Source organism: Podospora pseudopauciseta, chromosome 1, assembly GCF_035222475.1.
Source record: "Podospora pseudopauciseta strain CBS 411.78 chromosome 1, whole genome shotgun sequence".
NCBI classification, from domain to species: Eukaryota; Fungi; Ascomycota; class Sordariomycetes; order Sordariales; family Podosporaceae; genus Podospora; species Podospora pseudopauciseta.
The window spans coordinates 8,658,916-8,671,519 of NC_085892.1; the positions used below are offsets into that span (position 1 = coordinate 8,658,916).

The 12,604-nt window shown below is 53.9% G+C and overlaps 6 protein-coding genes across 6 annotated transcripts; 3 read left to right on the forward strand and 3 right to left on the reverse strand.

The window, feature by feature from the left end:
• Window positions 1-268: 268 nt before the first annotated feature.
• QC763_0027830 (uncharacterized protein) lies at window positions 269-1,335 on the forward strand (the record flags this gene model as incomplete). The annotated part of the gene is made up of 2 exons (XM_062905484.1): window positions 269-347; window positions 422-1,335. 2 exons carry the CDS (start codon window positions 269-271, stop codon window positions 1,333-1,335), a joined length of 993 nt encoding a protein of 330 aa, XP_062772098.1.
• Window positions 355-2,866, reverse strand: QC763_0027840 (uncharacterized protein). The gene is made up of 4 exons (XM_062905485.1): window positions 2,032-2,866; window positions 1,886-1,965; window positions 1,741-1,790; window positions 355-1,680 (listed from the first exon to the last, which is right to left on the reverse strand). The coding sequence occupies exons 1-4, from the start codon at window positions 2,326-2,328 to the stop codon at window positions 1,298-1,300; spliced, it is 810 nt and encodes a 269-aa protein (XP_062772099.1). The 5' UTR covers window positions 2,329-2,866; the 3' UTR covers window positions 355-1,297.
• A 456-nt stretch (window positions 2,867-3,322) lies between these two features.
• QC763_123600 (uncharacterized protein) lies at window positions 3,323-4,101 on the forward strand. Its single transcript, XM_062908924.1, has 3 exons — window positions 3,323-3,447; window positions 3,653-3,814; window positions 3,875-4,101. The coding sequence occupies exons 1-3, from the start codon at window positions 3,338-3,340 to the stop codon at window positions 3,990-3,992; spliced, it is 390 nt and encodes a 129-aa protein (XP_062772100.1). The 5' UTR covers window positions 3,323-3,337; the 3' UTR covers window positions 3,993-4,101.
• Window positions 4,102-4,113: 12 nt separating this feature from the next.
• QC763_123610 (uncharacterized protein) lies at window positions 4,114-5,490 on the reverse strand (the record flags this gene model as incomplete). The annotated part of the gene is made up of 1 exon (XM_062908925.1): window positions 4,114-5,490. The coding sequence occupies one exon, from the start codon at window positions 5,488-5,490 to the stop codon at window positions 4,114-4,116; it is 1,377 nt and encodes a 458-aa protein (XP_062772101.1).
• A 415-nt stretch (window positions 5,491-5,905) lies between these two features.
• QC763_123620 (uncharacterized protein) lies at window positions 5,906-6,874 on the reverse strand (the record flags this gene model as incomplete). Its single annotated transcript, XM_062908926.1, has 1 exon — window positions 5,906-6,874. The coding sequence occupies one exon, from the start codon at window positions 6,872-6,874 to the stop codon at window positions 5,906-5,908; it is 969 nt and encodes a 322-aa protein (XP_062772102.1).
• Window positions 6,875-7,191: 317 nt separating this feature from the next.
• Window positions 7,192-10,387, forward strand: QC763_123630 (uncharacterized protein; the record flags this gene model as incomplete). Its single annotated transcript, XM_062908927.1, has 6 exons — window positions 7,192-7,422; window positions 7,894-8,879; window positions 8,937-9,125; window positions 9,177-9,398; window positions 9,454-9,697; window positions 9,754-10,387. Exons 2-6 carry the CDS (start codon window positions 8,756-8,758, stop codon window positions 10,385-10,387), a joined length of 1,413 nt encoding a protein of 470 aa, XP_062772103.1. The 5' UTR covers window positions 7,192-7,422; window positions 7,894-8,755.
• Between the last annotated feature and the right edge of the window lie 2,217 nt (window positions 10,388-12,604).

Below are 12,604 nucleotides of genomic sequence, written 5' to 3' on the forward strand. Positions count from 1 at the left end.
GCCTTGGAAGACATCCGAAAGACGACCGGGGCTGTTGCCACCTGTCCTTGGGGAAACTGGGTGGTCTCTGGATGAGGAAGATGGATATTGAGACAAGATGCAGCATGTCAGTGGTTCAATGCGGGGCAGAGCGCGGGGCACTAATCCCATGTTTTCTATCTGAAGCCCCAAACACAGACAACTTGACTCGAGCTTCCTTCTGTCACACCCCTAATGCCCATCCCGGTTTGACTTTCGACAAAAACTCACAACAACCAACGACCTCACCATGTCCACACAAGCAGAGACCAAAGCCAAAGCCGAGGCACTCGTGCCAAAGTTCAAGTTCGAAAAGCTTCTGAATCAAGGTGTGTGCTTCGTATTACTCTATACCATATCCACTTCCACTATTCAACCACGTCCTAACCACCCACAACCTCAGACCAAGCAGGCCGCCGAACCTCCCTCCTCGGCACAATCGACTCTCTCCCCGCCCTCCTCATCCTCGAGCGTGCCCCCTTCCCATCCTCCCCCGATTACCTCGCCTCAGTCCCGACCACCCTCCAAACTCTCAAGAACCTAGGTGCTAATGACATCTACCACTGGTACCTCGCCAATTCCTCATCCCAGAACCCATCCGACGAGACGGCCGACCTCAAGATCAACCTTATCCACCCCTGCACCGAAAGGCACATCAAGAAATACTCCAAACAGGGCGTCCGTCTCGTCTCCGAAACACCGCAAATCTACCTCGAGCGTGTCAGGCCGTACATGCAAGCCCAGCGCGACGCCGGCCGTCTGAACTGGGTGTTCAATATTGTTGAAGGGAGGACCGAGGTCGAGGATGTCATCTACCGCACACCGTTCGATGCCGCTTCCCTCAACGAAGAAGGGTTCTTGTTGCTGCCCGACCTGAACTGGGACCGCCAGACCCTCGATGCGCTGCACTTGCTGGGTCTGGTGGAGAGAAGAGACATTTGGTCCTTGCGCGACCTGAAAAAGAAACACATCCCTTGGCTGAACCACATGAAGGAGAAGTTCATCGAGGCAACGACAAAGGTGTACCCATCCATCGAGGCTGACCAGCTGAAACTCTATGTCCACTACCAGCCCACATATTACCACTTTCATATTCACATTGTGCACGTTCAGCTCGAGGCGGGCGCCACGCAGGCGACGGGTAAGGCGGTTGGATTAGATAGCATTATATCGCAGTTGGAGACGATGGGTGGCGGGGACGAAGCGGGCATGGACCGGGCTACAATGAGCTACACTCTGGGCGAGGCCAGCGATCTGTGGGTCGAGGTGTTCGAGCCGCTCAAGCGCGCCGGTGGTAAAGCTTCTCAATCGCAATGACGAGGTCATTGACGCTGGAGCCGTGGGGGCATTCCTTCCACTGGCCGTTATCGCGGACGCAGTAGATCTCCTCGTTGAGGCGGACGGTGCAGCTCTTGGTCACGCCGGCCGCCGAGGTTCTCCTGACGCTGCTTCTGAGCATACCCATCCCATAGGCGCCATCATCCTTGGTGGCGCACTCGTTGAGCTTGTCAAAGTCGATGGCATGCTCGAGGGCGCAGTCCTCGATCAAACCACGCTGGGGGATGTGGCGGTAGTCCTTGGTTAAGCACATGACGAACCCGAGATAGGTCTTGGGGTCTGGGTAAAGGCTTTGGGCGCAGAGCTCAATGATGTTGCCGAGGCCTGGAGACATTGCCTGTTAGTCTTTGGCGCGCTAGATGTTTAGCACAAGGGTAAACCTACACTCCTCTGCGCCATGCTTGCAAGCCACTCCGTCATCGTGTTCGGTTGGTCTGTGGTACACTGTGTCAGGGTCTGTCCATCAAGGTGCGCATGCCACAAACGGTGAGGCAAATAGGGAGGGGGGGGGGGTGGAGGTGTAGCGTACCGGCCGATGAACGAGAGGGTAAAGTTGACCTTGTCGAGAGTCTTTTGCATGACGGGGAGAACGAGGTCGCGGAGGCAGTCCTATACCGGAGACAAGGGGTTAGCCGCTGAGCTGAGTTTCCACGTCGGCATCAAAACAAACAATACCTTCGCATCAGGGCACTTGGACATGATATGCGCCTCAAGAGGAACCAACCCCCTTCTGACGCTAGGCTCCACCATCTTGATCACCGTCTCAGGCGCCGAGGGTTGCTGAGCGGCATGGTGATGGGCGGTGTGTGAGTGAAGCGGGTGGTTTGGGTTCTGCTGGAAGAAGCAGTAGATGAATCCGACAACGACAAGGTATGCGACAGCGAGGAGGAAACGTCCTGGGCTGAGGCCGCGACGCGGTGGGATGAGCGGCATTCCGGGGTTGCCAGCGGGGTATTTCTCGTCCATCCCCATCTTTGGTGGTGATGTTGATGAGATGATGTATACAAAAAGATGCAAGATAACGGATATGGTTGCAGGTGATTTGGGTTGCGGCGCAGTGCTGGCTGGTGGTTGTCTTGGCTGAGGATGCGAGGGGAGAAGAAGAAAACTGGACTGGACGCCAAGTGCCAAGGTTGGGGTTTTTGGAGAGCTACTGATGTGGGGTGGTTTAGCTGTTGAGACTTGCAGTTGTCAGTCAGTCAAGACGGGATGTTCTGATTGATGGAAGTGCTTGACATCAAGATACTGGAGAGATGCCATCAACCCGAGTCGCATCACGAAGCTAGGTATCCGGAAGTCTGGAGGCTGACACGGGACAATGGAGCTCAATCATGTGAACCAGCGGACGTGGATCCGGCAAACTCCCCTTTCCCACGGGCGGTATCCCAGCGTTCCACATCTCTCCACTTACCCTGATCGTCCATCAACTCCACAAACGACTGTGGAACATCTATTTGCGAAATATAAGATACCTTCATTCGATCGGTATAATGAAGAATTTCAAAATAACAATTCGTAGAAGCTTCACGCTTTCCCAGCGGCTTGACAGTTCGAAATCCATGTGTGGGGATCACTACTCCATAACTTGGTGAAGCAACTTCACCGGCTGCTTGCGGCTTAAGATCTTCAATTTCCAACATCAGATTGCAGACTATTTAGTCGTGATATCGTTGGGATCATATCCTCGATCCTTTTACATTTAATATCCATTGGAGTTGACAATTTTCATTTTAACTACTTCTGATATATCACTTTTAAGATAACCCCAGAGGTTAAGGGGTGGTTGAGAGTTTGTTCATAATACTACAGGGTTAGGGTTTCTAACCCCTAGTCTTCACCCCTTTTCAGTGACAGTGACTCACTTACAACTCCTCATCCAGTCTCCAATAAATAGTCTAATTGCAACTCTCATCGATGAAGATATTTTTAATCTTCAAATAAACATATTTATTATCAAACTTTATGTCACAAGCCAGTTACGATGCCCCCCTCCCGCAAGCTCATCTCCTCCGGCTCCCCGTTCGAGGCTCGGATCGGGTACTCCCGAGCTGTAGTCCAGGGTGACATGGTTTTTGTATCTGGATGCACTGGGTAAAGTAGTTTTGCTTTTTTGTAGTACAGTATCTTTTGTCACATTAACACATTGCCGCATTACCACATTACCACATGACCACATTACCACATCAACACCCACATTCTCACATTACCACATCAACACATTACCACTTTTATCATTTCACCTACCTCCCTGTCTAAACTTTCCACCGTTCACATACTAACCACGGCATGTCGTCAGCTACGACTACAAAACAGGCCTCATCTCCCCCAACGTCGTCGACCAAGCAGAGCAAACCTTTCAAAACATCGCCGCTGCCTTGGCCGAAGCGGGCGCTGGGATGCAGGATGTTGTGAGAGTGAGATACATCCTGCCAGACAGGAAAGACTTTGAAAGCACCTGGTTGGTCTTGCAATTCCCTTCTTGGAAACTGCAGAGGTTAAGCAACTGACAGAAAAGCAGGCCTGTGCTCCAAAAGTGGCTGGGCAATGTGAGACCTGCCGCTACCATGATCCAGGCTGGGTTGATGGAGGAGGTGATGAAGATTGAAGTTGAAGTCACCGCCAAAGTGGACAGGTAAAGACGTAGCTAGCAGAGCGCATTAAACCAAAAGAATTACGGAAAAGTCCATGCCCAAGTCCATCCGAAAACTCCAAGCTCTTTCCTACAAATGGGTATCGTCATTACGTTCGTCATTACCATTACTTGGGAACCCCCTTACCCGGCGCGTCAACGACCACCACCAGTTCCCCGTTACCCCCCTGGCCAGCCACCGTCCCGTCCCCGGCCCTCTCATTCTGCAAGACCTCCTCCACCACCCGCTCTCCACTGACTGCCTCCCCGTCCGCCTCCCCTTCCTTCTTCTCCCCCTCCCCCTCAGCCTCTTCTTTCTCCTTCTTCTCCCTCTCCTCTCTGCCTCGTTTATGACAATACCACAGCACAAACAGCAACAGGAAAACAGCCACGCTCCACAACGCGCTTGTTCCCGCCAACATGGGAAACTTGGTCTTCAGCGCATTCAAGATGGCCTTGAGCATGGTCTTGATCAACGCTGGGGTGAGTGCCAAATCACTCAGGTTCTTTGGCATAAAGAACTTGGCTGCCCCCTTCAGCCCCTCGTCAGCATTAATCTTGGATTTATCCAGCCCCTGCGCTTCCGCGGCCATGGCTAGAATTTCCGGGGCAAGGCTAGAGGTGAGCTTCTTGGGAAGCTGTGTCACTAGTTTCTGGAGAGACGAAGGCAGCTTCTCAAAGGTCTTGGTGAGGATGTCATTCCGGCCGTCGAGGAGGGAGACAAGGTCGTCAACTGCTGTGGGGACACCGTTGGCGAGATCCTTGAGAATTTGGACAAACGGCCGAACCAATAGGTCTTTTGCGTCTGAAGAGATGGAGCCCGAAGACGACAGGTTGAGCTTGTCTAACAAGCGAGAGAGGTCGGCCCATTCCTTCTCGGCCGATTCCGGCTTGGTTGTGCCCTCGGTCGCGGGAACGGCGAGGTTGTCCGGGGTTGACGAACCCTGCTTTTTGGAGCGCGTGAACATGCGGGACAGGCGCGATGGCTTCTTCTCCTTCGACTTGGTGTTCTGGTTATCCTTTCCATCAGCCTTTGTATCTGCCGCGTCGATAACAATCTCCTCTGGCCCAGAAGGAGACTCTTGTTCTGGCGCCTTGGGTATCGTTGCCAGCTCGGTATTCTTGTCCTTCAACACCAGAGCCGTATCGTTGGGGTTGGAGGCCGAGCTGGCGCCGAACAGCTGGAACGTCTCGCTCTTGTCATCCCAATCCCACGTCAACTCGGGGGTTTTCGATCGAGGCGGCAGCGCCGGCCGAGGTCCCTCTTCCTCCTCCGCGTCAAAGCCAGTGCGCGCAACGAGTCGTTCGAGAAACTGCTCATCCTCGTCGTCGAGGATGGGAGCCACTGGGATTCGCTTGCCGTTGTCGTCAGATGAAAGCGACGATACTGAAACCCGGGGAGCGGCCGATGGCGTCAAGACGACTTTCGCGTTGCCATCACCACCCTCCTCGGCCTTCTTCTCCTTCTCCTTTGACTTTTGCCTCCATGGAAAATGCGGAGCCATGTGTGCGGTTGCGTGTACGTGGTGAGTTGCACTGGGATGACGTCTTGGCGTCAGTGGTGAGGGGCGGGGTTGGAGGGGAAGCTTTGGTGCCCGTGCTGTTGCGTTTGCTCATACTCGGCTTAGGAAAGGCGGGGGGGAAAGATGGTGGATGTACGCGGCTCCGGGTTGAAACGCTTCACATGCAGATTCGAGATCAGATGAACTCGAGCTGCTGCAGTTTACGTCTGGGTTTATTTCCAGGTCTTTCCAAGCTTCCGGTTTCACTATAGGTAGGGGGTTCGTTAGAGTCGGCAGGAGGCCGCTTCGGAACCACACCAGCGGGAGATCTCAATCGAGATGTGCACAGCCACAGGGTGATGTCATGCAATTGGGTATCATCAAGAATTCTATCTATGTAAATAAAAAAAAAAAAAAATTAGTCTTCAGCCTCTTCCTCGCCTGCATCTTCGGCGACCTCGCTACGTCTCCCGCGTCTCCCGGCTCTTGATCTTTGGAATGCCGACCTGGATGTGATGGCCCTTTCCCCCACAAACTGAGATCCATCCCACTCCGTCTGGCACTTCGGACACTTCCGGTCCGGCCTGGTCCTCCAAAAATTGCCCTCGCAAACATCGTGCAGGCGAATTGTGCAGTCTACATTGTTACACCGCTGTCCGTGCGTCACGATCTCCTTGCACGCCTCGCAGAACTTGATATGCTGCCACTCTTCTTCTTCGTCGTTGTAGGTGGCAACAAGCCAGGACCACAGCTCAACCAGGGCTCTCGTGCCCAGGCTGTAAAACCCGTCCCTGCTCTTCTCCAACCACCCCTCGGCTACCAGGTTCGATAGTAGCGCGAGCACTTCGGAGTGTTTGAGTCCCCGAGTGGCTGACTGACTGCCTTCCGCATCCTCACCATTGGCGCCGTTGACATGTCCATTCCCCATACTTTGCCGAGAGGGGCGTGATACTTTTAGTGCCTGTCCCTCATCCACAGCCATGACCTCCATGCGGGGCGTGTTGTACGTCTCAAACATGGCGTCGAGCAGCCTCTTGATGTATGCTACCTCTTCGGCCGAATGGACAGTGGCCATCTGGCTGGCTGGGTCGCTCTGGGTGTTGTAAAAAACCCAGACACGCTCGTCTCGGACTTGATCGCGCATATAGCGGATGTCATAGTCCAATGGCTCCACGGCCTCTCTCGCAGTTCGGATGGCATCTGTAAACTGGTCCAGAGTGATGGTGTCCGGGTCAACGGGCTCAAAGGTGGTCTTTGACTTGAGGTCGGCCAGCAGTTTCTTGCCTTGTTTCAGCGTGAGGGTGCCTTGTGCCATGAAGTTTTGAAGAAAAGAACGGTGGAGGTCATTGTACCCGGCTGGAAGAGGTGGCTCCCAGTCGATCTCCATTGATGAAGCACTGTAAGTAGAGTGGGCGTGGATTCGGTTGGTGGAAAGACGAGGTTGTCGTCTGTCGGCTTGTGTGAGAAAGAGAGAGAGAGACTGCAGTGCTGATGCTGTGGCGAGCTGCAGGTTTCCAAACGACTGTAACCAGAGCGCGTTCTTCCCCGCGATTTTTGGCGTTGCGGGATGTCAGCCACGCCCTGCAAAAGTGGTTGCAGCGGACCGAATTGATGGCCTTGCGAGGAAGGTGCACGGTCCATTTTGTCGGGCACGGGTCATATGCCTTTTCCATCAGCGCCACCAGCGCAATATTTCGAACCGAGCTCACCTCACCAACAACCAACCCCCATTTTCACCCACGCCCACCACGGGCACAAGGGTCGGCTCTTCTCACTATCTCCCACTATCACAATCTAGACCTCCCTCTTTTGGAAAATCACAGGCTTCCAATATTTCTCTAATCTTCTAATCCCGAAGCTTGAAGTTCTTGGTATCTCTTGTTCGACAGCTGTTTCGGCACCCGCCTGTACCCGAGGTGCTGCCCCCGTTTCCACGTGGGTTCAAATCTCCGATACGCTGCTTTTTCTCCTCCCGTCCCTTCTACGATGGATCGTCTAGTCTAGGCTCGACGGGATTACGGCACGCATGGCAAAGAGACTGATATTCTCCTATTGTTCTCTCATCACACTCGTCACCTGCACTAGTAGACTGTCGTGCCTGTGTGGCTCAACTGCCGCGGCCACAGTCGTCCGATGTGTGCTCCTCAGATTGGGAACGGCTTCACCTCTAGCGTTTCGGAGAACACCCCTCTTTTCGGAAACCGGTTAAGCGGCAGGGGGTTCGTGACATCGTCTCACGTTGGCAGGGGCGGCATCTCTCTTTTCCAGAGCTTGGCTCACCAGATCCCCTCACCCACAGCCTGTTTGCATCTCGGGCCATGGAGCTGTTCTGGAGACAGGGTCTGGATTCACTTGACGTTCTGTTTCCACCTCTTTATCACGGTATCAACTGACACTTGCCTCAAGAGTTATCATATCTCCACTACCGTCGTTCTCGAGTCTGGACTTTCGGGCTCGGCTCCAACTCCGTCGAAATCCACTCAAACCTCACATGCCAACCACCCCATTGAAGAACAGAGTCACAACGACAAGACAGATCTGCAGACTGCAGCCGACCCTCCTTCCCATATGCGTCTTCTTCACCCTTATGTCCTTCCTGCAAGGCCGGGGTTGCTTGCTGCTTCTGATCTCCGAACTTGAACAGGGTCGCACCGGAGCAGACCAAATGCTTGTGATAAAGCTGCGGAGGAGCTACAATAAACGATCAAAGCGCTACTCTCCACATCAAGCCACTAGTCCTCTTTCGCCATTCAGTTCGTGAAGGGCTTGCTTCTCGATAGCGTCTTTTGCAAATCACGAAGGCCCTGTTGGATTGCGCTCGGACGCTCGGATCTTGGTAGCGATACATCGCCCATCTCGTTCTCTCACAAAGCGCACCTGTAAGGGCACAACATCGCAATCGGTACGCAGCTTCCTGTAACCATATTCAGCTGCTCGCTTCTGGACCCTCCTCTCCCCCCTCAACCACCCCCGTTTCCACAGCTCCGTCTTTGGGCATGATGGGCAGGGCGAGAAGCTGGGTGTTTGGGCCTCTCCACGTTTTCCAGGGGTTACTGTGTCACGCTCACTGTCACCCAAGCTAGCCCGAGGCCATGGCTTTCTCAATTTATCCATAAGATCCCCCTCCTTGGCGTCGCCCTGTCTGCATGATAACGCGTCTTGATCCCCAGTCTCAACCTTGGTCCTGGTGTTTGTTTCTTCTTTTTCTCCATTCCTGTGCAACCTCCAACCCCTTGACATACCCGGCGCTGCCGACAACACCCTCAAGATGGCTCAACTGCCCTCCGAGGTCATGGGCCAGTGTGTTGCTATTCTTCTCTACAGCTGGTTTTGCCTGGCCGTCGGCTTGTTCTTGCTGTGGATCGTGTGGGTTCATGATGAGCGCACGAGCTGTGAGTGCTTCACTGTCATGGAGATATCAGCCAACGAGAGAGACTAACCAAGCTCAGATGTCATCATGCTGGGGTCTTTCATGGTCTTGCACACATTTACCTCAATCATCCAGCAAATACACACCATCACCTGGTGGAACGATATCAAGATAGCACAATGGCAGAATGTCGTTGCCAATGTGGGGAATCCTGAGCTCAACATCACGGGTGCATCAACCGGTCTGGATTTAGTGCTGTTTTACATTCGTAGGTTGCTTTGTGGTCGACTACCGGGAGCGCATACTGATAGTTGCACAGAGTACTATTGCTACAATGTAGAATCACTACTCGTTGTCTTTTGGGCTGTAGAGCTGGCCAACAGTATCTTCCAGCTACGCATCACCAAAATGTACCGGTTCCACGCCTCTCTGATTGCCAAGGGTACTGCGGCCGTGATTCCGGCCGTGTTTATGGTTTTGCTTCGGTTCAGCAAGATTCAGGCCAGTACCGTCGGGTTCCTAATCTTGTCCAGCGGAATCAGTACGTTTATAAGCTTTCGTTGTCTTCTGAAGAGCACTTGCTAACAAGCCCCCAGTGATCGCTTGCTTCCTGGCCGGCAGCTTGATCTTGTTGTCGATTCTTGGCAAATACATTCACTCGCGGGTAATGGTGTTGTCATGGGACGTTCGGTATGGGCGCTCAACGAACACTGGTGGAGGCACCTCGGATGGAACGAATCCAACCAGTAGCTCGCAGCCGAAGCCTCCGTTGCCGAAGAGGAAGAATATCTACGACAGGTGGTTGGTGTTGCGGTTCACCGTTGCTTTCATCGCCTTGAGGTATGTATACCATCACATCATGGACTGCGAGCACAGAGAACTGACAGACAACGCAGCCTTTTTCAACTCGTCGTTGTCATGTTCCAGCTCCGAGCTTCACAGACCAACTCGGTCGAAAATGTCCCGGCAGAGCCGGACCTGAGTGCCGGGAGAGCCGTTACCGACTTTATTCTTTACATCCCTGGAGTTACGGCGCCGGTACTGGCTTATTTGGTGTTTGGAACAACGAGGACCTTTCGAGATTATGCCTGGTCCGTACTTGCGCCGCGGTGGTTGCTGGCGAAGCGAGAGGCACGCAAGCAGGCCAGGAAGAAGCCCAGCGTCGTGATCGGTGCGAGGGACTTGGCCATCATCAGCCAGGAGCAGGCAAACAAAGCGGGCCGTGATTTGGAATCAGGACTTTGTCATTACGAGGTCAGCGTCACTGCCGGGAGGGATAGGGCGAACAGCAACGCTGGGAGGGATAGGGCGTATAGCAATGCTGGGAGGATGAGGGGGAACAGCATAAGGCTGCAGAACCTCAATTCTTCCCACAACCACATTGTGGGTGCGATGAAGGATAAGGACTCGGATGAGGATGAATGGCCGATTATGAAGCATGAGTCCATTCAGGTCACGACCGAAATCGACCGAAGCTCTGGCCACTCTAGTCAGTGGAAGGATATGATGGACAAGGATCGGAGGATATGATGGAGAAGGATCGGAGGATTATGAGGAACCAGGAGCAAAGGGGAATGGCGTTTTGGTTTCGTTTGTTTTCTATGATACCCTCGTTGCGCCTGACAATGATACGATTGACTGGATGACATTTCGTTGGATGTCGGATAATTTCTTCCGAGCTGCCCCATTTTATCTACGATAACCACGTCTTTTGGTGTTGTTTTTACTTCTTGCTCCCCAATCTTCCCAGTCTGACTGGTGCAACTAAACACAGGTTCGCAACGGCCAGAGCGAAGCAACATAGAAAAGTTAGACGCAGGGCGGCAGCGTAGCTCTGTACGACTTGATCCTGGTATGTCCCCTCCAAGTCCCTGATAGCCTCGACCGACTTTCTGACTTTGCTGATCACAGCCTCCTTTTCCGGTCCGCTGACGAATTCCTGGAGGTGATACCCTAGCGAGTTTTGCACGACAAGCGATGAGCAGGCGACTCCGAGAATGTTGCCTGTGCTTCTCCACAGCATCAGGGTGCTGGTCACGACAGCTTGCTCGTGCTGCTCTGACGCGGCGAGCACAGCCATGAAGCTTCCCGGGAACTGGAAACCTTGGCCTGCCGACGCCGGCACGAGACAGAGCATGTAAACCCATGTCGGCCAGCCCCTTTCCATGCTGAACAAGCAGAACAGTCCGGCTATGACGAGCGTTGCGCCTGTGATGAGCGGCCACTTCATCCGGCGGGACCAGGTGATCAAGAAGCCGGCTGTCATTCCGCAGAGGGCCTGGACCGCGGAGCAGGTTACCAGGCGGAGGCCGGACTCTGTGGCCGAGGTGAGGAGGACGCCTTGGAAAAATAGCGGTCTTTTTTTTTTTTTTTTTTTTTTTTTGGTTGTTGTCAGCTGAGAATCAAAGACAAGAGAGGCAGAAGATGCTTACACGTTAAACAGTATCGCCGCCGCCAACAATGCCGAAATATGGCTCGACAACATCAGGTTCATGTGCGGCCCCTTGAACACCAGATGAAGCGGCATGATCGGGTTTCTAACCCATCCCTCCACCCACAAAAACACGGGGAACACCACCGCAAAGAACATCAACGACCCTACCACAACCGGATGGCTCCAAGGAAGAACGTTTCCCCCCAGCCCAACCCCCAACACCAACCCCGTCACGCTCCCCGCCAGGGTCGCGGCTCCCCAAAAGTCAAACTCTCTCAACGCCTGCTGTATCGTCACCTTCTGTTTCCCGTAGAGTCCTAAATCATCGGGGATCACCAACCCGCTCACTCCCACACAGATGATCAGAACAGGAACCTGAACCCCAAACTCCCACCTCCACCCCAGACAATCCGCCATCAGACCCCCCAGACCCGCCCCCATCATGGACCCGACACCAAAAGTAACATTCAACAAGCTCTGATATCTAGGTCGGATCTCGATAGGCACGACATCAGACATGATGATGCTCCCCAGCGTCATCATCCCCCCCGCTCCGAGGCCGCAGACTGCTCGAGCCAGGATGAACTGGAGCATGGACCCAGCAACGGCGCACCATAGCGTCCCCAAGGAGAAGACGGCAGCGAGGATGAGGTAGGGTGTTTTCCTGCCAATCGCATCCGACAAACCCCCGACCAACGGCTGAAAAGAGGTCTGGGTGAGCAGAAAGGAAGTCGAGAGCCAGGAGGCAGAGTTGGCAGAGTGAAAGTGGGAGGTTATCACCGGGTGGGAGGAGGCCATGATTGTGCCGTCGAAGCAGATTATCAGTTCTGCGCTGTCGTTAGGATTTTTCAGGTACGCTTGAGCTGGTTCGGGGGGGGTTAGGAAGACGACGGGCTGAGCTTACGGGAGAGAATTATCTGGCCAAACAGCAGCCAGAAGCGGGGCCGGGAGAGGCCGGAGAGGTAGGGGGATTTGCTGGGAGCGCTTGACGGGAGGAGGGGGGTGGACTCGGTTGTTTTGGGCTGGGAGGGAAACGAGGAGGAGGCCGAGGAGATGGTGGTGCTGCTGCTGGGAGTGGAAGCATAGTGAGGACGGGGGATGCGAAAAGGGGGTTGTTGCGGTCGAGAACCGGGGAGGAAGAGGTCGAATGGGTTGGTGGTTTCATCGTCGCTGGAGTCGTCAGACGAGGAGAGAGATTCTGACGATTCAGAGTCTTTGTCGCTTTCCCAGGGGTTCTTTCGGTAGAGGTACACCTCACGGTGCGGCGGTCTTTCCTGAGAGCTCATGATGTTTGCGTTCACATCATCGACAGA